Here is a 23,956-nt window from a genome sequence, read left to right as displayed (position 1 = left end):
AAGTCAGTGCTTTTGAATCATCAAATAGTTCTCCCTCTGTTATTATATATATTATTTGGAATAAGAAAGACCATTTGGTTGCATTTTTTTGGAAGAACTAGCCTATTTTTATTCATTAGATTGCCTCCCTATTACTCTAATTTCCCACAATTGTCCTGATAAGTTTATCTTCCATTCAATCTGTTCTTCTTCCTTTTCCTCAAATTTCTTCTGATTTTTGTAAAAAGTCTTTTCCATTTTCAGTGTTGTCACTCCCTTTTCTGAATTTTCCGTTGGCTGGATCTGTTGGTCAGTTGAGTCCTGTGTCTTAGTGTTTAGTTGTTCCACTTCTCCTGTTATTTTCTGCATTGTTAGTTCTTTGGTTGTAGTCAAGATCTGGGATTGTATATTTAAATTGGCATCTTGTTCCTTTATGTTGCATCTTATTTTGTCACAAACTGAAAGATTGGTTTAGTGTATTGATTTCAATATGGAAAGGACTTTTTCCTGATCTTCATCCATATTCTCTTGATAGTATGTTAAATTGAAAATTTTAGAATCAAACGTTAAAAATAGTTTTTTGTTTTTTTATAGCTAGGTGTGGGAGATCTATTTCATGTGTTATAGGTGGGCTTTATAGTAGAAATTGTTTGTCAAGTAAGAGTTTTTAGTTTTAAGGTATTCCATCATCTTGTATAATAACATATGCTTCTCATGTTAAAGAAATAGGAAAGCAATTCCCCACATATAGCTCTGAAAGACAGTAAAAGTTTACATTCATAGTTCAACAGGCCAGATATGCTGCCCAGAAGTTCCTTCTTTGCAGCTGAGTTTTTCACAGGTGGTAGCTGTCAAGGTCAGAGAAGTTTTTTCTGGAGTTTGGGCTTCAAGCCAAGTCTCTTTTAGGCAATAAAAAGTTGTAATACCATACTTCGCCTCAAGATGTCACTGGTGCTGTTTAAAGCTTTTTAAGTCCAAAGTTTTTATGATGGTTTTTCAGGTCTTTTTTTTTTTTAGGTAAAAACAAATGTCTCTAGAAAGAATAGGAGCACTTTTAGTCCCCAAGTTTCAAAAGCATATATATCAGTGGTTCTCAACCTATGGGACATGACCCCATTTGGGGTCGATCGACCATTTCACGGTCGCCAAGCAAGGCTGTCCGCCATTTTTTTTTCCCCTTTTCCGGCGGGTGCCTTACCTCCCTTGGGCTGGGCCAGCTGGTAGCCCAGCTGGTGGTCGGCCTGTTCCGTCTCTGCTGCTTGCCAGCTACGCCTCGGCCGGCGCAGGGGGCGGCACTACGCATGCACGGTGCTCCCAGGCAAGGAAAGTCCTTGACTTACGACCGGTTGGGTAGTCCTCGGCTTACAACCGGTTTAGTCCTCGACTTACAACTGGTTTAGTCCTTGACTTACGACCGGTTGGAGGTCGCAGCATTAAAAAGGTTGAGAACCACTGATATATATCCATTTAGATTAAAATTGTTCTTATAGTTGCTCTGTTTCCCCTGGGTAGTTAGTCGCCACCTTTCTTAGAGGTGGTGTAGAAATTCCCTTCCCTCTCTCCTCACAGGGGAAAAAATACTTTGGGCAGCTTTTACAGCAAAAAATACTTAAAGTCTTAAAGAGAAAATCAGATCTCACCCAGTTTCATCCGCGTTGCTTTAAAGCTTTCGGCTTTCAGCAGCTTAGTGACGAGCCATATTGCTATGGCCGGTCTTTCCCCTGCCGGTTTGGAGGGCTTCCCCGGATCAAACAGAAGGGCTGCCGCCCTCCCACGATCAAGCGGGTGTCCTCTCCTTGTTCGTCGCCCCTACAGGGTGATTTTCAACCCTTTCCAGGATCCCCCAGCGGGACGAATTTGGACGCGAAAGACGGAGCTCAGACTTATGGACTGCTGAACGAGGGAGAGTTTAGTTTACTGAATTTCCACTTAAATATTGGAGATAGTTAATGGAATTTATATATTTATAATGGATCTTTTCTTTGAAAACTCAAGGTGGCAAACATGGAGATCTCCCCTTGTATTATCTCCATAATACAACCTATTGGTCTTGTAATCATCTGATGAGCTCTGTAAATAAGAATGGACTTGAAACTGGATCTCTCTACCTCAAGCCCATCACTTTAATCTCTGTTCCATATTGGTTTCTAATATATACATATGTTTGATTTATATGTTCATCAGGTAAGAACATTATCTCAAATTAGCCACATATAATATGTTTGGTTTGTACTGAGAGAGACTAAAACTGGTCTCAGTTTTACAGGATTATAGCCACAATCCATAGTATATCAATAAAGTATTGAAATGTAATATTTATATAATAAAGTTACTGTAATTAGAATATGCAGTTATAAGGGAGCATTTTCATACAGCATTGGGTGCAAGGTGTTATAGGGTGTTCTGTGCAATTTAGATTGGTTTGGGGTTTTTGTTATAAAACTTGGGGAGACTGTAGAACTCAGCAAGCAGAATAATTAGAAAACTATTCTAATTCTAGGAAAAAATATTTAATGTTAAATACTCTTCTCTTTTTCTGGGTTCCAGGAGAATGGTTACCAGGCTTTATTAAGCAGTGATGATCAACTTTTTATTTATGAGACTGCAGGAGTATTGATTGTGAACAGTGAATACTCCACAGAACGCAAGCAGGCTTTAATGAGGAACCTTTTGACTCCTCTAATGGAGAGATTCAAAGTGCTGCTAGAAAAGCTTGTGCTGGCAGAAGATGAAGACAGACAGATGGCATTAGCTGATTGCCTACATCATGCAGTAGGCTTTGCAAGGTGGGATTTGTGTAGCCTATTTGAATTATATTTAAAAGTAGCGTAGTTGTCAGCATAAAAATAGCAGGTTAGAACTAAACTTGTTTTTACATTGTTAGTTATTACTTCAGCTCTACCCTTCAAGGTGTTCTACCTCCACTTAGCTTGGACAACCTCTGCAGAAAGATATTATGATAGATCTAGTGACAGCCACTGAGTAGTCCAGAAGAATCAAGAAGGCTACTGTCCTCCATCAGTCTTCTGATAAAAATCAACAATTGGGGTTAACAAGGCAATGCCCAAACCCAGCTGAAATGGAACTAGGAAATCTATTTCTTCCAGAAGTTTCTGGATCTAAACAGCTATCACATACCTACACCTCTTGTGCAAGAAGAGTATGTTGGCTATAATTATAATGATAAAATAAGGCTATAATTGTTCATATCTTCTGAATCCAATGATATTTTAGTACCTCTTGTTCAGAGAAATTTATATTCTCCTGGACCAAGCTGAGTATCTCTTTGCTACTGTATGAAATAAACCATTGGTGTAAAGAAAAAAAAGAAACCAACTTATTTCAAATTATTCATCCTAGGAAGCTATTTTATATGGCATACCAAAACCATAGTGTAATGTATCTTTTTTTATTTGCATAGTCGTACTAGTAAAGCTTTCAGCAATAAGCAGACAGTTAAACAATGCGGATGCTCAGAAGTGTATCTGGACTGCTTACAAACATTTCTACCAGCTCTCAGCTGCCCCTTGCAGAAGGAAGTTCTTAGAAGTGGTGTACGCACCTTTCTTCACCGAATGATTATTTGTTTAGAGGAAGAAGTTCTTCCATTCATTCCTTCAGCCTCTGAACATATGCTCAAGGATTGTGAAGCAAAAGATCTTCAAGAATTTATTCCCCTCATAAACCAGATCACAGCAAAGTTTAAGGTAAGAGTCTATCTTTTCTAGTCATTTCAAATTTAATAAAATAGCTACTCTGAGGAAAATCCATTTTAAAAAATGGCTATTATGTTGGTTGCAGCTAGTTACAAAACATTCATTTCATATACTAATATTAAAGTAATCTTAAAAGAAAAATTGCCAAAACCGAGAATGCAAGGCATATATGGCACCTGACCTTCATATATTATCAAAATACAAAACTTCTATTCTGAATCCATCATTTGTTGCTGTTGAGACTAAATGAGAAACAAATAGTAAGTTCATGAGTATCTAGCAACGCTTCCACATTGGAGACTGAAACCACTTCATGTCATGGACTCCTCAGAAGCTGGTTTGGAGGAGGAGGAGGAAAATTTGGAGCGGGGACCATCTGACAGGGAAGGCAGGCTAGAGGACGATGCTGTCCTGACCCCCTCAGGCATTGGGGGATGAGGTTGACCAGATGGAGAGCTGCCTGCCTGCACAGACCCCGGAGGATGGCTGCTGACTGGCAGTAGTGCTGATAAGCAGCCAATTTCCTCTGACAGGAACAGCTGCCTGCTTCACTCCCTCCAAGGGCTAGGAGAGTGGAACGTAGGCAAGCCCAGAGAAGGGCTGCAAGGCTACTCGGGAGGAGGTCGCCCATCCCTCCTCACAAGGAACACCTGGAGGGGAGTAGCTGTGGGGAGTTAGTCTTTGCTAGGAACAATTGTTTACTTTGGTTTACACTCCCCTGGCTTTTACTCATGCCTGTTGCTGTTGCCTTGCCTTGCCTTGCTTTTTTTAAAAAGTTTTTTATTTATAATACAATTAAAACAAAAATGGACACGTGTGACATTCCAGAGCAAGTATTCCTAACAGTTTGTTTCTTGTGGTATAAAAACTTAATACATCATTCTTAACCTTTATATAAGCCTCATCTTTCTATATAATACAATTAAATATACAATTATATGTACAGTTATATATATATTTCAATCCTATCATTAACTTGAGATCCGAGCAGTTCTCCTTAATTCATATCAACGGTAAAATTTGTCCCAGATTTTGAAGTATTCGAGTTCTGTCTTGTCCTTTATAATCATTGTAAGCCTGTCCTTCTCAGCACATGAAAGGATTTTATATAGGATCTCTTCTTCCGTTGGAATTCCTTTATTCCTCCAATTTTGAGCAAAAACCAGTCTGGAAGCCGTTAGAATGTATAACATTAAATAAAGTACGCCTTTGTCGTACTTTTGCGTGGTTATACCTAATAGGAAAAGTTCTGGTTTTGGCTCTACCGCTCGCTCTAATATTTCTTCCAACCATTCTTTGATCCTATTCCAAAAATCACAAGCTCGTGTGCACTCCCACCACATATGATAGTATGTTCCAATTGTCAGATTACATTTCTAACATTTAGAGGAGACATTGGAACACATTTTAGCTAATCTTATGGGTGGGAGATGCCATCTATAGAACATTTTGTAGAGGTTTTCTTTGTAAGAAGTGGCCAAAGTAAGCTTCTTGTTTCTTGCCCATAGTTCTTGCCAGATGTGCAGATCAAAATTAAGACCAAAATCCTTGTTCCATTTTAACATAGTCACTTTTACTTGTTCCTCATACATTGCCTGATCTAACAAATAGTGGTATAATTTTTAATCATTTTATCCTCCGATCCCAATGTTATTTTATCCAATTCTATTGGTTCTAATTTAATGCCTAACTCTTTTTTTATCTTTCCAATATCTCACCTGCAGTTGCAGGTATGCCCACCATTCTAATTCTATCCCTTCATCCTGGAGGGTTTTCCTGGATTTCAATTCCCCTCTTTCATCTAAAATGTTTTTATATGTTATGATCTTATCTAATTGGGTAAATTTTGGGTGTACATATATTTCTAACGGTGAGATCCAACTAGGTACTTGGATATAATTTGGTTGCCAAATTTTTGCCCATACATCAATAAGGGCTTGTCTAATATAGTGTCTTGAAAATATTTATGTATTTTATATTTATGATCCTATAATATAGCATGCCATCCTATTTGTAGGTCATGGCCCTCCAGACATAATGGTCTCCTGTTCTTTAATAATATCCAATCTCTTACCCATACTAGTGCTATAGCCTGGTAGTATTTCTCCAAGTCTGGAAGGCCAAATCCCCCCCTTTCCTTTAAGTCCTGCAATAATTTTAATTTAATCCTTGCTCTTTTTCCTTGCCAGATAAATTTGAGCATCATTTTATTCAAATTTTGAAAAAATTTCTTGTCTAGTTTTATAGGTATGCATTGGAACAAGAATAAAATTTTTGGCAACACGTTCATTTTAATCACCGCAATTCTGCCCATAAAAGAGAGCTGTAGGTTAGTCCAAATATCAAGGTCTTTTTAGATCTCTTCTATTAACTTATCATAATTATCCCTTTTAAGTGTAGCGCATCTAGCAGTCAATTGTATCCCTAAATATCTAATTTTGTTTGTAATTTGAACACCTATTCTGTCAACCAATTCATTTTTCTGTATTTTGGTCATATTTTTGATGAGCATTTTAGTTTTTTCTTTATTTATCGTTAAGCCTGCTATTTCCCCATATCTACTCAGTGTTTCCATCAATCTTATCCCTGATTGTAATGGTTCTTTGTTAGAGAATTTTAATTTCTCTAATTGGTGAAAAATAAATCAGAAGCTCTCACAGTTGACTGCATTAAGCTGATTCAAATAACTTTATATTTATATAAAAATATTTACAATACCATTCTTCTTTACAGCAACATAGCTTAATGAAGGCTTCTTACAGAGACAGACCAGAGACGAACCTTGAGACTGGAAATCCAGCTCCTAACTCAATACTCTTTTTGCACAGACTCAGTAGCATTTTCTGGTTTGTGGTTTGGTGATGTCTGTGTTTTCTTGCAGATGTTTCGTTACCAAACTAGGTAACATCAAACTAGGGAATACCGTATTTTCCGGCGTATAAGACGACCCCCAACTTTTGAGAAGATTTTCAGGGTTTAGAATCCTAAACCCTGAAAATCTTCTCAAAAGTTGGGGGTCGTCTTATACGCCAGAAAATACGGTATTCCATTTCTAGTTTAAGTTTCTGTTACTACTAAATCTGTTTTAAGACTTTTATCAATTTACAATTTCCATAATCAAATATTGTTTTACTTCAACAGATTATCACTTCAATTATCTCTTCCAGATATGTTCAAGTTCTTAATCTCTCTCATCCCTCTTTTAATCACCAGTCTCATTTATATCTTCTTCCAATAAAAACTAACTTAGTTAAAAAAAGAAACAATGTTAAACCTTATTTCATTTCAATTCATTACACAAACTTCAAATCACATCCAAATAATTATCATACCTTACCAGATAATATTATTATACACAAAAATTACCTAATTAATTTAAGCACTTCAAAGTTCCAGTCTAAAAACTCAACATTTTTTCAATTCAAGTACATATATATGTCTATATATTGAGCAGATTCTGCCTACACTCCCTGAGATTGGGTGGTGCATCTTGGGCTCCCAAATCATGATGAATACTTAGTTATGTGGCCACCTAAATATGGACTTGTGTTTTCTCATGGTCTCAGATCTCTGGCTAAAAATCTGAATTGCATGAGCCCGGTTTCTTTCCCAGGATAGTTGAGTTGATTTTCCACTAAAGGGGTAAGACTCCTCCCATGGAGTTGGTGATTGCTGGCTGTGAAGTTCTGGGAGTTGAAGTCCACATGCCATAAAATTGTCAAGGTTGAGAAACACTGGGTTTGAAAATAGAACAACACAGAGAATGGTAAATCATAGGAAACTTTAATGAACTGTTTTGACTGAACTATGCCATGTGTCATGTTTTGCATTATTGAAGCCATTGTTACATATTTTCACTAGCAAACCATTCAAGACAATGGATCCGAAGAGCATCAGGAGAAGGAAATACAGTGAGGATTTCCCACAATATGGCTTCATGTCTATTTGTACAGCGGGAATCGAGAAACCGCAGTGTGTATTATGCACTGAAGTATTGTCAACAGAATCAATGAAGCCGAACAAACTTAAACGGCATTTTGAGACCAGGCATCAAAGCTATGTTGGCAAGGACATAAACTATTTCAGATCCAAAGCTGATGCACTGAAGAAAGGCAGACTCGACACTGGTGGCAAGTACCAGAAGCAAAATGTAGCAGCCCTTGAAGGGTCATATTTGGTGGCACTCAGAATCGCCAGAGCCATGAAGCCTCACACTATTGCAGAGGAGTTACTGTTGCCAGCGGCCAAAGACCTTGTTCGAGTTATGATCGGAGAAGAATTTGTGACAAAATTGAATGCAGTTTCCTTGTCCAATGACACTGTCCGCAGAAGAATAGATGACATGTCTGCTGATATTCTTGATCAGGTAATCCAAGAAATTAAATCTGCTCCACTTCCAATATTTAGTATTCAGCTTGATGAATCTACAGACATTGCAACCTGTTCCCAGTTACTGGTTTACGTGAGGTATATTAATGATGGCGACTTTAAAGACGAGTTTCTGTTTTGCAAACCTCTTGAAACAACTACTACTGCACGTGATGTATTTGACAAAGTTGGTTCATTTCTGAACGAGCATAACATATCTTGGGAAAAGGTTTGTGGTGTTTGCACAGATGGTGCTCCAGCTATGCTAGGATGTAGATCTGCATTTCAACGTTTGGTACAGAATGAGTCACCCAAAGTCATCGGAACTCACTGTATGATTCATCGGCAAATATTAGCAACAAAGACGCTGCCACAAGAATTAGGAGAAGTAATGAAAAGCGTCATAAATTGTGTCAACTTTGTAAAGGCAAGCAGCTTAAACACAAGATTGTTTTCACAACTGTGCAACGAGCTGGATGCGCCAAACAATGCTCTGCTATTTCACACTGAAGTGAGATGGTTGTCGAAAGGAAAAGTTTTAAAACGTGTTTTTGAGCTTCGTGATGAACTCAAAGCATTTTTTATTCAGAAAGAAAGACCACAGTTTGAAGCTATTTTCAGCGATAACAGCGAACTGCAAAAAATAGCTTACTTAGTTGACATCTTTGCCATCTTGAATGAGTTAAATTTATCACTGCAAGGACCAAATGCAACGTGCCTTGATTTGACTGAAAAGATCCAATCATTCCAAATGAAACTGCAGCTTTGGCAAAAAAAATTGGATAAAAATAAAATTTTCATGTTGCCTACCTTATCTGCTTTCTTTGAGGAACATGACATTGAACCAGACAACAGGATTACGTTGATAAAATCTGTTACAGAACACATGCGCATGCTTGCAGATGAAACCTCATCGTACTTTCCAAATCTACCTGACATCCCATTTGCACTTGCCAGAAGCCCATTCACAGTCAACGTTGAAAATGTTCCTGAGACAGCACAAGAGGAGTTCATTGAGCTTATTAACAGTGATGCAGCGAAAACTGATTTCTCCACAATGCCAGTTACAAAGTTCTGGATCAAATGTTTGCAGTCATATCCTGTTCTGTCTGAGACTGTGTTGCGCCTACTTGTTCCATTTCCAACAACATATCTTTGTGAAACAGGGTTTTCCAGCTTGTTGGTTATCAAGTCTAAATACAGAAATAGACTTGTTGTGGAAGATGATCTTCGGTGTGCTCTTGCAAAGACTGCCCCAAGAATTTCTGATCTAGTGAAAAGTAAGCAACCTCAACCTTCACACTGATGTTGGCTTTTTATGCATACTGTTGAAAAATGTAGCAATGTAGTTTACTGTTGTTTGTTATATTAAGACTGTTACCCATGCTACACCATGCTTCCACACAAAATTTCATTGTTTTGTAATTAAAAATAAATATTTAACAATATATAATTACATATTGTTTTTGTGATTAATCACTATGCTTTAATTATGTTCAATGCAAATACATCCTGCATATCAGATATTTACATTGCGATTCAGAACAGTAGCAAAATTACAGTTATGAAATAGAAACTAAAATAATTGGATGGTTGGTGGCCACGCCCACTCGGTGGCCACGCCCCTGGGGTCACCACAACATGGGGAACTGTATTATGGGGTCACGGCATTAGAAAGGTTGAGAACCACTGCTCTAAGCAAATAGCAAAATGAATACCTGCTATAATCATCAACAATTACCAGTGCATATTTTGCTCCTCCCAAACTGGCTTGCATAGGTCCCACCAGATCTGCATGAACCAGCTCTAGAACTCTTTTTGTTTGTCTTGTGCTACATTTACTAACTGGGAATGCCTTTGACTTTGATGCTTTGCATACTGCACAGTCCAAATATGTTTTGCATCCCTTCAAATTTAGCCCTTCTGCAAAATCTTGCATTTGCTGCAAAACTTTAAAGCTTGCATGGCCAAGTCTTCTATGCAGAAGATGAACACATGAATCATGCTCTGCAACATTCTTAAATATATGGGAACATTGAACCTTTGTCCTTGCAATACATATAGATTATCTTCTTTTATGCCTTCTGCACAAATATTCCCATTCCTTTTGATGAGACACTTCCGATTTACAAAAATGATCTCAAAACCTTGTTTGTCTAAATTAGACACACTTAACAAATTATGTTCCATCTCAGGTACACAAAGCACATTGGTAAACTTTGATTCCAAATATGGAATTTTTACATCGCCTCTTCCAATGACTTTTGCTTTCTGGCCATTTGCCAAAGCCACAGCTTCTTGTGCTACTGGAACAAACCTGCAAAATAATTCAGTCATTAACAATTGTTTGACTTGCCCCACTATCTATTAGCCACTTGTTTCTGTTGTTGCTATAGCAAACTTTTGCAACACCAAAATGTTCCCTTTTGCAAATTAGTCTTCTTTACATGCACAAATGTCCTTTGCTGCAAACAGTTCCTCTGCAAACAGTTCCTTTGCAAATGTGTCTTTTCTCCACAAATGTAGCAATTCTTTTCTAGCTTAGCTCTCTGCCTGCAAAATCTCTCCTTTGTTGCAACTTGGTCCAGGTCCGATCTGCTTGTTTTTTTCTCCTCCGGAGACTTGCAGTCTGGACCCCCTCCTCAGGAATTTCTCCTCGTGGCTGCTTCTAAAATGGCGTTTTTCCTCTTCATTAAGCAAACATGCCTTTAAAGCCTCAAACTTTAAGTCTTGCTCTTCTTTGCACTCAAATATTGCAGAAACTGTGTCCCAGGTTTTATCTAAACTGTTCAACACCAATAAAATCTTCTGGGACTCAGGGAATTTAATCCCACGTTGTTCTAAGTCCAAAAATAAACTTTGCATTTTATTTAAATGCTGTTCCACAGATTCACCTAGTTGCAAACAGGCCCTGTAAAGTTTTCTTGAAAATTGCACTATGTTGCATGCAGAAACATTCATGTGCACAGCTTTCAATTTCAACCAAATCTCCTTTGCAGTCTTTAAATTTGCAACATTTAGAAATTGTGCATTGTCTAAATTCAAGATGAGATAAGCCAGTGCTCTATCATGATTTTTCTGATCAACTGCTGCAAACACTTGTGGTGGATTTTCAACAATATACCACAGCTCTTTTGCTTTCAGCAAACATTCCATTTTTGCAGCCCACACAATGTAATTCTTCTGGCCTAAACAAGGCACACAGCTTTCTTTAAATTCCATTGCAGCCATTCTGCTAATTCTGCCTTGTTCTTATACTTTCTAAACACAGGCAATTTCTTCCAGCTTTAAATTACAATGCAGTCCTTAGTAAGCTCTGGGCCCATAACCTGTTAGAGAATTTTAATTTCTCTAATTGGTGAAAAATAAATCAGAAGCTCTCACAGTTGACTGCATTAAGCTGATTCAAATAACTTTATATTTATATAAAAATATTTACAATACCATTCTTCTTTACAGCAACATAGCTTAATGAAGGCTTCTTACAGAGACAGACCAGAGATGAACCTTGAGACTGGAAATCCAGCTCCTAACTCAATACTCTTTTTGCACAGACTCAGTAGCATTTTCTTCCCATTGGCTGACTGAGTTACCACATGACTCTTCCTGTTCATGAATGTTCCAACATTCTTCGATTATAAAAACTAAATCATCTGCAAAGATTTGTATTTTAAATGTCTCTTTCTTAATCTCTAAACCTTTGATCTGTTCATCTTGTCGGATTACTCTAGTTCAGTGGTTCTTAACCTTTTTAATGCCGCGACCCTGAACCGGTCGTAAGTCGAGGACTACTCAACCGGTCGTAAGTCGAGAACTACTCAACTGGTGCAGCACCGTTTGCAGAATGGGACTTTTGGCGGGCTCAGCAGGGCAGAGACAGCCTGGACAATTCCTATTGGCTTTTGAAAGCCAATGGAATTAGACTCTATTCAAGAGAGTCTATTCTATTGGCTTTCAAAACCAATAGAATAAAAGGGAGTAGCACAGCTAAGGAAAAGGGAAAAAATGGCGGACTGTGTTGTTTGGTGACCCCCGTGAAATGATCGTTCGACCCCAAATGGGGTCCTGACCCACAGGTTGAGAACCACTGCTCTAGTTAATACCTTAAGAGATAATATAAACAACAGTGGTGATAATGAGCAACCTTGCTTCGCGCTCTCCATCGGTTCTCCATTGATTATTACTTTGGCCACCTGCTTAGAATAGACTGATTTAAACATATTTAAGAAATTTTCCCTGAAATCCATATACAATAATTGGTTGAACATAAAATCCCATTTTACATTGTCGAATGTTTTTTGTGCATCAAGAAAAATTAAGCACATTTGCTTTTCATTATGCACTTCATAATACTTCAATATGTCCAAAACAGTCATAACATTGTTTCTTACGCATCTTTTAGATATGAAGCCGTTTTGATCAGAATGTATAAAATCCACTAAGAACCTTTCAAGTCTTTGCGCCATTATTGCCATGAAAATCTTATAATCCGAATTCAAAAGAGAAATGGGTCTATAGTTCTTAATTTGTGCCAGGTCTGTGTTTTCTTTAGGAATCAAAGTGAGGAAGGCTTCTTCCCATGAAGCTGGTGTTTTAGCTTGGGTTAAAACCTCATTAAATAAATCCAACAGCATTGGGCTTAAAGATTCTTGTGCAATTTTATACATTTCTACGGGTATACCATCTGGTCCAGGTGCTTTATTATTCTTTTGTTTCTTAATTGTGACCGAGAGTTCTAGATGTGTTATCTCTTTATTCAGCAGAGTTTTAAATTCTTCTGGCACCTTGGGTAAATCAGCTAATTGTAAATACTATACTATGTCATAGTTATTTCTCTTTTCTTCATCTTTGTATAAATTCTTATAAAACTCATATGCCACTAGTTTCTTTCCTTCGTTCTGGCATACCATATCACCCATGGCATTATAAAGTTTAGTAACCCTCTGCTTATTGTTATGTTTTTTGATTTTATAAACCAACCATCTCCCTGGTTTATTGGCGTTTTCGAAGAAATTTTGTTTAGTGCCTTTTATCTGCTGTCCTAAATCTTCCTTCATGATAATATCCATCTTATGTTTAATTAAATCTATCTGTTGCTTCAGATCACATCTTTGTGGTTCCTTTTGCAGGTTTTCCTCAACTTTACGTAATTCTTCTAATTGTCTTTGACATTGTGTTTTGATTTTATGTTGCCTAGCCATATAAGAAATTGCAACGCCCCTCTGTAGGCTTTGGCTGTATCCCATGAACTTTGGCAATTTGTATCTTCCTTCTTGTTTAACTTAAAAAACAGGTCCAATTGTTCTTCTAATTTTAATTGGAATTCTTTATGATTTAAGATTGCCCTTTTCAGAGTTCATCTCATGTTTTTTTGCCCCTTCCATCTAATTCTAATCGGATTGTGGTCAGCCCAGGTGTCCGTATCAATTACAATTTCCTCTACTTCTCAATTTAAGTCAGCTGACATCTACACCATATCAATTCTGGATCATGATTGATGACGTCCAGAGTAGAAGGTGAACTGTTTTTTCCCTAGATTCCTTTCTCTCCAAGTGTCCTGCATATTAAACTCACCTACCATTTTTAAAAATGTATCAGGTATTGTTCCTCTAATTCTTTTTCTACTCTTTCCACATTTATAATCTAGGTTCTTATCCACAATTGCGTTATAGTCACCCATTATGCAAATGCTGTCATATTCCAACTGACTAATAATGTTATGGAGTTTCTTATAGAAACGTTTTTGTCCCTCATTCGGGGCATAAATTCCAACCAGAAGAATTTTGGTTTTATTCAAAGTTACTTCCACTATTAAGATTCTGCCATCTTCGTCCTTATAAATTTGCTTAGCCACAATTTCTTGTTTAATATATACTACCCCCCCTCCTTTCTTATATTGCAAAAGTGCCATGAACATATTCCCCAATTTAGGACAATTTAATAAATATTGATGTTGTTTTTTTATGTGAACTTCTTGTAACATAATTATATCTAAATTCATCTTATTAAGCCTATTTAGAAACTTCTTCCTTTTAGTTGGATAATTGAGGCCATTAACATTAATAGATATAGATTGAACACATTTTTCCCCTCCTTATCTATGTTTAGATCTGGTTACTATTGCTGATCTAGACTCTTGGGTTTGTAAATTCTTCCCTCTTTCCACTGTCGATCTTATCGGTCTAGCCTCTTTAATTTCCTTAAACCTACTCTCCTCCTGTTTCCCTTCATTTTTCCTTTTATCAATATCCTCTCGAAACTAGTGTCTTGCACTAGTGTCTCTCTTTCCTCTCTCGCCCCTCTTTCAACTAAATCTTCCTCGCTGCCAAAGTTTTCCCTGCAGAATTCCTCTGCTTTTTCTATTGAGTCTAGGCAAAACTTTTGCTCCTGCCATGTCACCAGAATCCCTTCTGGAGTCAACCATCTGAAGTTGATATTTTTCCTTATCAATTTGGAAGTTATATATTGGTAAGGCCTTCTCAGGTCTCTCACTCTTTTGGGTACTTGTTTAAGTACAATCAGCTGTTTACCTCGGTATTCCACTGTATCATCTCTGAACCTGAAAAGAATTTTGTCCCTAACTGATTTCTTAATAAATCTAACGTGCACTTCTCTGGGAAGATTGTGTCGTCTTGCATAATTTGTGTATATTCTATAGGTCTCATCTATCTCACTGGCCATCTCCTCTCTGCTAGACCCCAATGCTCCCGCTAGGATATCTGACATTATTACTGGGAGGTCTTCACCTTTCATGTCTCCTACATTTTGAAAGCCTTGCCTTGCTTTGAAGATTGGTTTTCGCATTTTTGTTTTGGACCTCGCCCTTTTCTGGTGGCTACATTTGGTCTTTGCTTTACTGGGACTTTGGAACTGCTTCTTTTCTGGGACCTGTTTCTTGTCCTGAGCACTGCCCTTGTATTGTGCCTGGACCCTGCCTGGTGGATTGGACTTGGAACTCTGGACCTTGCCTTGTGAGCGTGCTCCTACTCTGTGGACTTTCTTGGTACTATAGAGGCTGTTGTTTGGGGAACTAAGGGTGGCTGCCTTCAAGGTAGCGTGAGAGTGGAGCCTACTGGTTGTTGAAGGGTCATTGGCGGGAACTTTGCTTAAGAAAAATAAAGAACTCTTTAAGCCTGCCTTGCATTGACCACCTGGGTCATAACACTTTAAACCATGCTGTTAGTGGTCCAGGGTGCAAACAAAACCACATTGTTTCCAGCTTAACCTGGTTCTAATAATAAAATGTTAATGCACAAATAGGAAATGATTAAGGAATACAAAGTTAATACAAGCCATGAACTTACAGCTGAACTTAATTTTATGGAGCATTTACAGACTCTGTTTTTATAAACTCTGTTTTTATAACTTTTTTCATTTTTATTATTGTATTATGTATTTATTCATCATAAACTTAATTAGCGATATTTTTCATATCTATAGACCCAAGTCTCTCCATTTCTTCAGCAAATGTTTATGCCATTACTGCATGCTATTTTTGAAGTCTTGCACCAGCCTGCTGAAGATAACGACCAATCTGCTGCTTTAGAAAAGCAAATGTTGCGAAGAAGTTACTTTGCTTTTCTACAAACAGTCACTGGCAGTGGAATGAGTGAAGTCATAGTAAATCAGGGTAAGATAAAAGTCTGTTTTCAAACTTTAATCATAATAAAATTAGAAAAGTAGGGATGGGGAATGCCCTACTCATCAATTTTCTTTGTTAGGAGGCACATTTTGCGAATGGCAGTTTCCTCAAAATAAATATATTTAACATTTATGGCCTTTTGTATTGCTAGATTGCAAATTACTTTTTTTGGTATAAAACATATCTCCTTTTCTAAATAGACTTTAGGGATTGTTATTTTTATGTTTTAACATGCAGAAAGAAAAGATGGAAAGGTGGTAAAATAATATTTAAAAACTGTGTGTATAAATAGATTTTAAAGGCATACGTTTTTAAGAATGCTATTTAACATTGTTGCTATGGAATAATGTTGATCCATTAAGATCAGAAAGCTGGTTTCCAGCAAAGAGTAGTCCAAAACTGCAAATCTAGAGTGACGTTGTTTCCATCATAAAAGATATACTGTAAAACTCTACATGCTTATCGCCTACATAATTCTTCATATATTGATAAGTTGAAGAGGATAATCAAAATTATTTTCATATTTTTAAATTGTATTACTTTTCCCAAAACCATATTAACATATTTTTTTCATGTAACACAGTGGCTAGTCCTGTTATTTTAGTTTTTTATGTCTTCCATATTTTTACACTTGCTACATATGAAGATGACAACCACTCCTTTTTAAACATTCATTGATGTGTCCAATGAACAAAAAATGCATTGAATTAACGTCATCTTAAAATAATAAAGTAAAAGGTAAAAGAGTCCCTGCAGATTTTATTCCACTAGTTGTTGCTAGCTATAGGGAGCAGTGCTCATCTCTGTTTCAAGGCCATTGAGTTAGTGCTGTCCAAAGACATTTTCGTGGTCATATGGCCAGCATGACATCACGGAGCACTGTTACCTTCCAATTGAAGTGGTAATTTATCTACTCATATTTGCATACTTTCGAACTGCTAGGAGGCCAGGAGCTGGGACAAGGATAGGATCTTACCCCATCAAATGGCGCTCAGCATCATAACTGCTGAGTTACCACACCATCCTTAACCACTGAGCCACTGCACAGTCAGGTCCAGAAATATTGGGACACAATTCGAACATCTTTGGCTCTATACACCACCACAATGGAGTTGGAATGAAACAAACACAATGTGCTTTAACTGCAGACTGTCAGCTTTAATTTGAGGGTATGTACATCCAACTCAGGTGAACGGAGTAGGACTTACAGCAGTTTGCATATGTGCCTCCCACTTGTTAAGGGACCAAAGGTAATGGGACAGAATAATAATCATAAATTAAACTTTCCCTTCTTAATACTTGGTTGCAAATCCTTTGCAGTCAATCACAGCCTGAAGTCTGGAACGCATAGACATCACCAGACGCTGGGTTTCATCCCTGGTGATGCTCTGCCAGGCCTCTACTGCAACTGTCTTCAGTTCCTGCTTGTTCTTGGGGCATTTTCCCTTCAGTTTTGTCTTCAGCAAGTGAAATGCATGCTCAGTGGGATTCAGATCAGGTGATTGACTTGGCCATTGCATAACATTCCACTTCTGTCCCTTCACAAACTCTTTGGTTGCTTTTGCAGCATGCTTTGGGTCATTGTCCATCTGCACTGTGAAGCGCCGTCCAATGAGTTCTGCAGCATTTGGCTGAATGTGAGCAGATAATATTGCCCAAAACACTTCAGAATTCATCCTGCTGCTTTTGTCAGCAGTCACATCATCAATAAATACAAGAGAACCAGTTCCATTGGCAGCCATACATGCCCACGCCATGACACTACCACCACCATGTTTCACTGATGAGGTGGTATGCTTAGGATCATGAGCAGTTCCTTTCTTTCTCCATACTCTTCTCTTCCCATCACTCTGGTACAAGTTGATCTTGGTCTCATCTGTCCATAGGATCTTGTTCCAGAACTGTAAAGGCTTTGTTAAATGTTGTTTGGCAAACTCTAATCTGGCCTTCCTGTTTTTGAGGCTCACCAACGGTTTACATGTTGTGGTGAACCCTCTGTATTCACTCTGGTGAAGTCTTCTCTTGATTGTTGACTTTGACACACATACACCTACCTCCTGGAGAGTGTTCTTGATCTGGCCAACTGTTGTGAAGGGTGTTTTCTTCACCAGGGATAGAATTCTTCGGTCATCCACCACAGTTTTCCATGGTCTCCCGGGTCTTTTGGTGTTGCTGAGCTCACTGGTGCGTTCCTTCTTTTTGAGAATGTTCCAAACAGTTGTTTTGGCCACACCTAATATTCTTGCTATCTCTCTGATGGGTTTGTTTTGTTTCTTCAGCCTAATGATGGCTTGCTTCACTGATAGTGACAGCTCTTTGGATCTCATCTTGAAAGTTGAAAGCAACAGATTCCAAATGCAAATAGCACACTTGAAATGAACTCTGGGCCTTTTATCTGCACATTGTAATTGGGGAATATCACACACCTGGCCATGGAACAGCTGAGAAGCCAATTGTCCCATTACCTTTGGTCCCTTAACAAGTGGGAGGCACATATGCAAACTGCTGTAAGTCCTACCCCGTTCACCTGAGTTGGATGTACATACCCTCAAATTAACAGTCTGCAGTTAAAGCACATTGTGTTTGTTTCATTCCAACTCCATTGTGGTGGTGTATAGAGCCAAAGATGTTCGAATTGTGTCGATGTCCCAATATTTCTGGACCTGACTGTATTTGATATTCTTTGTACTTTATGACCCATGAATATTTATATAAAAAAGATTTATCTGCAGTTTTCAAACCAGAATTATCCCAAAATGTAAGTTTATTATTTGAATAAGGCTGAAAATTAGAACTTTTAATTCTGGAAGCACAGTATGATTAAGATTAAAAGAGAACCAGTGACATGAATAATTCAGAACAGGATTGAACTGAACTATTTAATAAGATAGTTCTTAAATTTATTTTTGTATGTTCCTTGAAGGAGGGACATTTTGCATCCATTTATATGTAGAAAACATCTCTGTCTTTGTAAATAACTTTTTATGATTCAGAAGAATTAATTACATATTACTAAATTCTACTGTCTCTTGTTTCTAGGTGCAGACAATGTGGAGCATGTGCTGTTCACAATCATCCAAGGAGCAGTTGAGTATCCTGATCCTATTGCTCAGAAAACTTGCTTTATCATTCTTTCAAAATTGGTGGAACTTTGGGGTAAGTCTCGATTCATATTTTAATGGTTTAAACTGAATCCGTTTTTACTGTGTGCATTCAAATGAACGTAATTGAAGTACACTGATAGTAGGTTGATATAATAATGCATTATTACGAGCCTATTTACTAAATAGTGGATGAAGGAATTGATTAGAACACTCATATTTTTTTTAGGAGGCAAAGATGGACTTGTTGGTTTTGCTGACTTTGTCTATAAACATATTGTTCCTGCATGTTTCTTAGCACCTTTGAAACAAACATTTGACTTAGCAGATGCACAGACAGTATTGGTAGGTATTCTATCATATGATTTTATTGAGAAATTGCTGAATGTGTTTATGCTATTTACTGGTAATTTACCTGGAGTTAAATGAAAACTAGGAATCTTGGATAACATTTGTTGCCCAGAAAATATAGTGGTCAATTTTCATAACCTCTGAATTCTGCCCAAATGTAAACGCTTAAAAAAGTTATCTCAAAGTATTCTAAGTTTCCAGATTTTTTGTGTATGAGTTATATTCACAACTATTTAGTAGCATTAAAATACTGTTTCTATGACACATAGACAGGATTTCTGCTGAATTTCAAACTGCCAGGTTTGGGATTTGGATCTCACCAGGGTTTCTGTGTAGACTAAACCCTGCTCAAAAAGTGTTGGGCTTTAAGTTCAAATGATATTCGTGATACATGGAAATTACATTTCCACTCCAAAGCATGGCTTCAAAGACCTGGAAAATCCTTTGTCTGGAAGACTTTATAATAATGGTAGAATTTCTATCTGAATAGATGAAACAGATGGCTGCCATAGAAACACTTAACACACAAGATAGTTAAATAGCTTAGATCTTTTAAAGTTGAACATGTCATTTTTTTCACATAATTTGTATTAGTCCCCTAAAACTTAAATTACAAACATTTAAACTGCAATATTCAAACATTTGGACTGAAATCCCTTTGTTTTGTTTTAATAGGCTTTATCAGAATGTGCAGTGACATTAAAAACAATTCATCTCAAAAGGGTAAGGAACCTGAAATTAATATTTTATTTGAAACTTGTCTTATTGAGGAATTTTGAATAACTTATTTTGACAGTTTTTCTCCTTTTTAATTTCCAATTTTGTTCTGGCAATAGCACCATCAGACATCCAGATAGCAAACTGAAACCTGCGTTTCTCTGAAAATAAGACCCGGCTGGTTTTATATTGTTTTTGCCTCCAAAAGATGCAGCAGGTCTTATTTTCCAGGAATGTCTTACCTTAGGACCACCACAGCCAGGCCTCCCATGCCCTGACACCTGTTGCGCCGCTGCCTGAATTCTTCTGCAGCCATGTGGCCCATCACGATGGGCACAATGAGCCTCACAGGCTCCTGCCATGAGCAATGGCACTGGCACAATCGGCGTAATGAGCCATGCGGCTTCCTGCAAATGGTGGCAGCAGTGTGATTGGTGTGACGAGCCTCATGGCCTCCTGCCACAACTGGCAGCAGTGGAGCAATGCACTATGTGGCATGTGACCGCAAGCAGCTGCAGAAGAACTCAAGCAGCAGCGCAACAGGTGTTGGTGCCTTGGAGACCTGGCTGCAGCAGACCTAAAGTAAGTGGGTGCCGGACATGTGGGGCAGCTCCACCCACCCATCCCCACCCTAGCTTGATTTTTATGCTTGCGTCTTGCCCCAAAACTAGGGCTTATTTTTTGGGTAGGCCTTATATTGGATGCATGTGTAAAAATCAAGCTAGGGCTTATTTTGGGATAGGTCTTATTTTCGGGGAAATCCGATTGTACTTCCTCAATGTAGCTTAATGAAATAAATTACTCATATTCAGTGCCTGCTTGTTTAAGCTTAATTTGCATAATGGCTGATTGCAGAACTAGTGAATTTTCTTTATCATGTCAGAATTGCTGAATGGTACCACATATAATTGCAAGGAGCACTTTTTGTCAGAATATCTCTTTAGAATTTTTATATTAAAAATGGTAAATTTCCAATCTGTCACAATGATTAAAAGTGATTGAAATATCTTTTCATTTGTTTTTATACTCTTCAGTCTTGATTGGCATTATTGTTAATCTGTAATTTTGTCAACATGCTGTAATCAAGTAAAATGGAGCACATTTGAAATAATAAAATATCTAATCACTGTCAAAACGCCTATGTGCTTTTTTTTCTAGGGGCTTGAATGTATCCAGTATCTGCAACAGGAATATCTTCCTTCATTGCAAGTAGCCCCTGAAATAATACAGGTTAGAGGGTTTTTTTTATCCAGTACATGTGGCCTTGGCAGTAGACAGACATATTCTGAAGCTGATTTAGTTTAAAATTTTCTACTTCTTACAGAGTTTTTCATTCGAGAAGTATCGGCTCAAGTAATTGCAAGAAGGTTATTGGTCTTTGGAACAGTGTATTAATCTGAGTTTTTAAGGAATCAATACTAACTGTCCAAATAGATAACCAAATTACATGAAAAATTGTAATACATTACTGATCCTGGTTGACCCTGGTTTAGTGCATGAATACTCTAAAATTCGTGAAGTGTTATCTGATTATGATTACTTGAATCCAGATTTTTGCCTTCTGCCTCCTCTCATGGAGCTAATTGGTGCAAATATGGATAGTGTGTTCTTGCCTGCTAGGATTACCAATTAGATTGATAATTGGTTATATTTTACATCTAGTATTAGAGGTACTGTCATAGCAAGCAGTGCATCTAATCAATACTGATTCTTGAAAAAGGTAAGATTGCAACGGATTGGATAATTTTCAAGTATGTATTTTTTTAATTTAGAATTCTTGAATTTTTTTTCATATAGGAATTCTGTCAAGCACTTCAGCAGCCTGATGCTAAAGTTTTTAAAAACTACTTAAAGGTAGGTGAAATTCATGCTTATTTTTTGATTTTCAACAGACTTGAACCCTTGTAAATATGAAAAATAGCATGTGAACTGTATGGTGAATATTTAAGCAATTCAGCTATATTTATTGTCTCTGATACTTTCTCTCTGCCTTTGTTATCTTTATATGCATATTGCTCTTGGTGGAACTGATGGTTGAAGTAAAGATGATTATATGAATAAGTGCTTCATAATAACATGCTATAGATGTACCAATGTGGTTCAACCCATTATAATATTTTTTTGTAGAAAGAATGATGAATGTGTCAGTACAGAAGATTTCTTGTATCACATGAAGAGGCTTCATATGGTTTAAAAAATGGTCATACAAGCCTCATTACAAGTTACGAGATAGGTCATCTGGCTGCTCAGATTCACATGTTCAGCAGGGTTAGCAAGAAAGGGTCCCCTGATTATGGCAGATCACAGAACACCTGTATGTGAGCAACTACATATAGATGCTTATTTATAGACATGTGAATATACAAAATATTTGGGGCTATGTGATTCTGAGGCTTTCTTACTTTAACTTATGTGAAACTCCTATACAGAATTTCAAAATAATTGTTTATAAAGAAAACTCATTGAAAGATTTTTGACTTACAATTTTTTTGTTGATATTCGACCATATGAGGGAGCAAATTTTAATAGATTACGGATAGATGAATAATAGAAGTCAGTTTCACTCTCTATGTCCTCAATATCTAAACTGGAATTGCTTTCCATCTTGGTTAATAAATCTAAGGAAGAGTTTTAAATCGGTATTATATAATTAGACTCTTAGAAGTTATTATTTAAATTGTATCTAACACAGTTAAATGCACATCATGAATATGTTTTACTTTAAAATGGTATTCAAGAAAATTACTGATTATTACCAACTACAAATTATTCATTCATAGTGCATTATATTAAGTTTAAATTCATAATTAAATGTATGACATTAAAATACTGCAATATTATTTCTTGGAAAGATAAAGCATTGCATTTTAAAGTTATATATGAACAATATTAATTTTTCGTGTTATAAATCAATAGATTGCAATACTATATCCTGCCCAAGTTGGAGGCTCTGTGCCAATCTATTATCTTCCATTATATCAAAGAAATTTGTTGTAGTGTTCCAAATTTGCTTTTGTCAATAATACAATCCCTTTCTATTTGATTTTTTCAGTTTTTTTAAACTCATGTGATATATTTTCTTAAACAGGTATTCTTTCAAAGAGCAAAACCCTGAGGAATCTACTGGAATTTCTGCCTGTCTCCCTTAATCAGGAAGTCCAGATATTAATTTATAGGCATGCTAACTTCTGTGCCATTCAATTTATTTTTATTTTTTTAGTTTCTCTGTTCATAAATCATATTTGTATTAGCCTTTTTACATATACAGGAAAATTGCCTATACTTTGCTGGCTGATGCACATAAAGGCATAAAGACAACACAAGGTGCCTGATTCTTTCAAACAATATGTTGGATAACTATATGTTGTAATTAAAAACGCAAAAATAAAATGCTTTTTTATTTTGAAATTAAACTGTATAAATTTCTCCAAATTACATAGAAATTGTTATAAATTGTGTACATTTTAAAATAAATATGTGCATATTAGAAACAATATTCATTTGTTCATGTATTGTGGAATAAAATAAAACAAACTCTATTTGTAGATAGATCTTTCTTTGAATGGACTAAATACAGGAAAAACAGTTATTAATAGATTGATAAGAAATAGTATGTGACACTACCTTTTTACACAAATAAACATTATTCAATGAAATTGTTAAACTGTCTTAAAGTATTTTTTATATGTTGGCCATTAAGTCAGCTGTCTGTACTGAATAGAATTGTTGTTTAACTCCTTTTTTCAAAAACTGGTATCTGAACAGATTTTTTATATTTATTTTAGAAGCTCTGTAAACAAATTAATGAAAGACACAATTTATCTTGGGTACATAAAGCTATCTTTACAAGGCTCAATAAAGCTTGCTTCTAGTTATGTGTCATTCTTTCTATTTTGAGAATTCCAGAATACTTTTCTCCTGGACCCAATCCTTTAGGGAATGATCTAAAGGAGGAATAGCACATTCCAGAGTTCCCTGGACTTTTAGAACAAACTGTTTTAAACCTATTTTCTTGCCTCTTTTACTCAGAATCTCTTAACTATCGTAACAGTTGCTTTTCAGAGCGGGATCCTAAGGATTGT

At 36.8% G+C, this 23,956-nt stretch overlaps 1 protein-coding gene across 4 annotated transcripts in view; it reads left to right on the top strand.

Annotated features, from left to right (window-relative positions):
• XPOT (exportin for tRNA) overlaps positions 1-23,745 on the top strand; it is a 65,933-nt gene extending 42,188 nt beyond the window's left edge. For 2 of the 4 annotated variants that reach the window (XM_039342199.1, XM_039342198.1), the window contains 9 exons: positions 2,527-2,765; positions 3,401-3,686; positions 15,504-15,693; positions 18,745-18,861; positions 19,036-19,151; positions 19,833-19,880; positions 21,033-21,104; positions 21,672-21,728; positions 22,963-23,745. In XM_039342199.1, the coding sequence (XP_039198133.1) occupies positions 2,527-2,765; positions 3,401-3,686; positions 15,504-15,693; positions 18,745-18,861; positions 19,036-19,151; positions 19,833-19,880; positions 21,033-21,104; positions 21,672-21,728; positions 22,963-22,989 (1,152 nt within the window). In that variant the 3' untranslated portion in view covers positions 22,990-23,745. Of the gene's footprint in view, positions 1-2,526; positions 2,766-3,400; positions 3,687-7,556; positions 7,694-15,503; positions 15,694-18,744; positions 18,862-19,035; positions 19,152-19,832; positions 19,881-21,032; positions 21,105-21,671; positions 21,729-22,962 lie in introns of those variants that run through there. The other 2 variants (XM_039342200.1, XM_039342201.1) reach the window with 2 other exon arrangements.
• The last annotated feature ends 211 nt before the right edge of the window (positions 23,746-23,956 follow it).

Source organism: Crotalus tigris, unplaced genomic scaffold (genome assembly GCF_016545835.1).
Source record: "Crotalus tigris isolate CLP2741 ecotype Arizona unplaced genomic scaffold, ASM1654583v1 scf7180000017775.1145084777:2100578, whole genome shotgun sequence".
Lineage (NCBI taxonomy): Eukaryota > Metazoa > Chordata > Lepidosauria > Squamata > Viperidae > Crotalus > Crotalus tigris.
The sequence above is the reverse complement of the archived record's forward strand: the minus strand, read 5'-3'. Positions and strand labels throughout refer to the sequence as shown.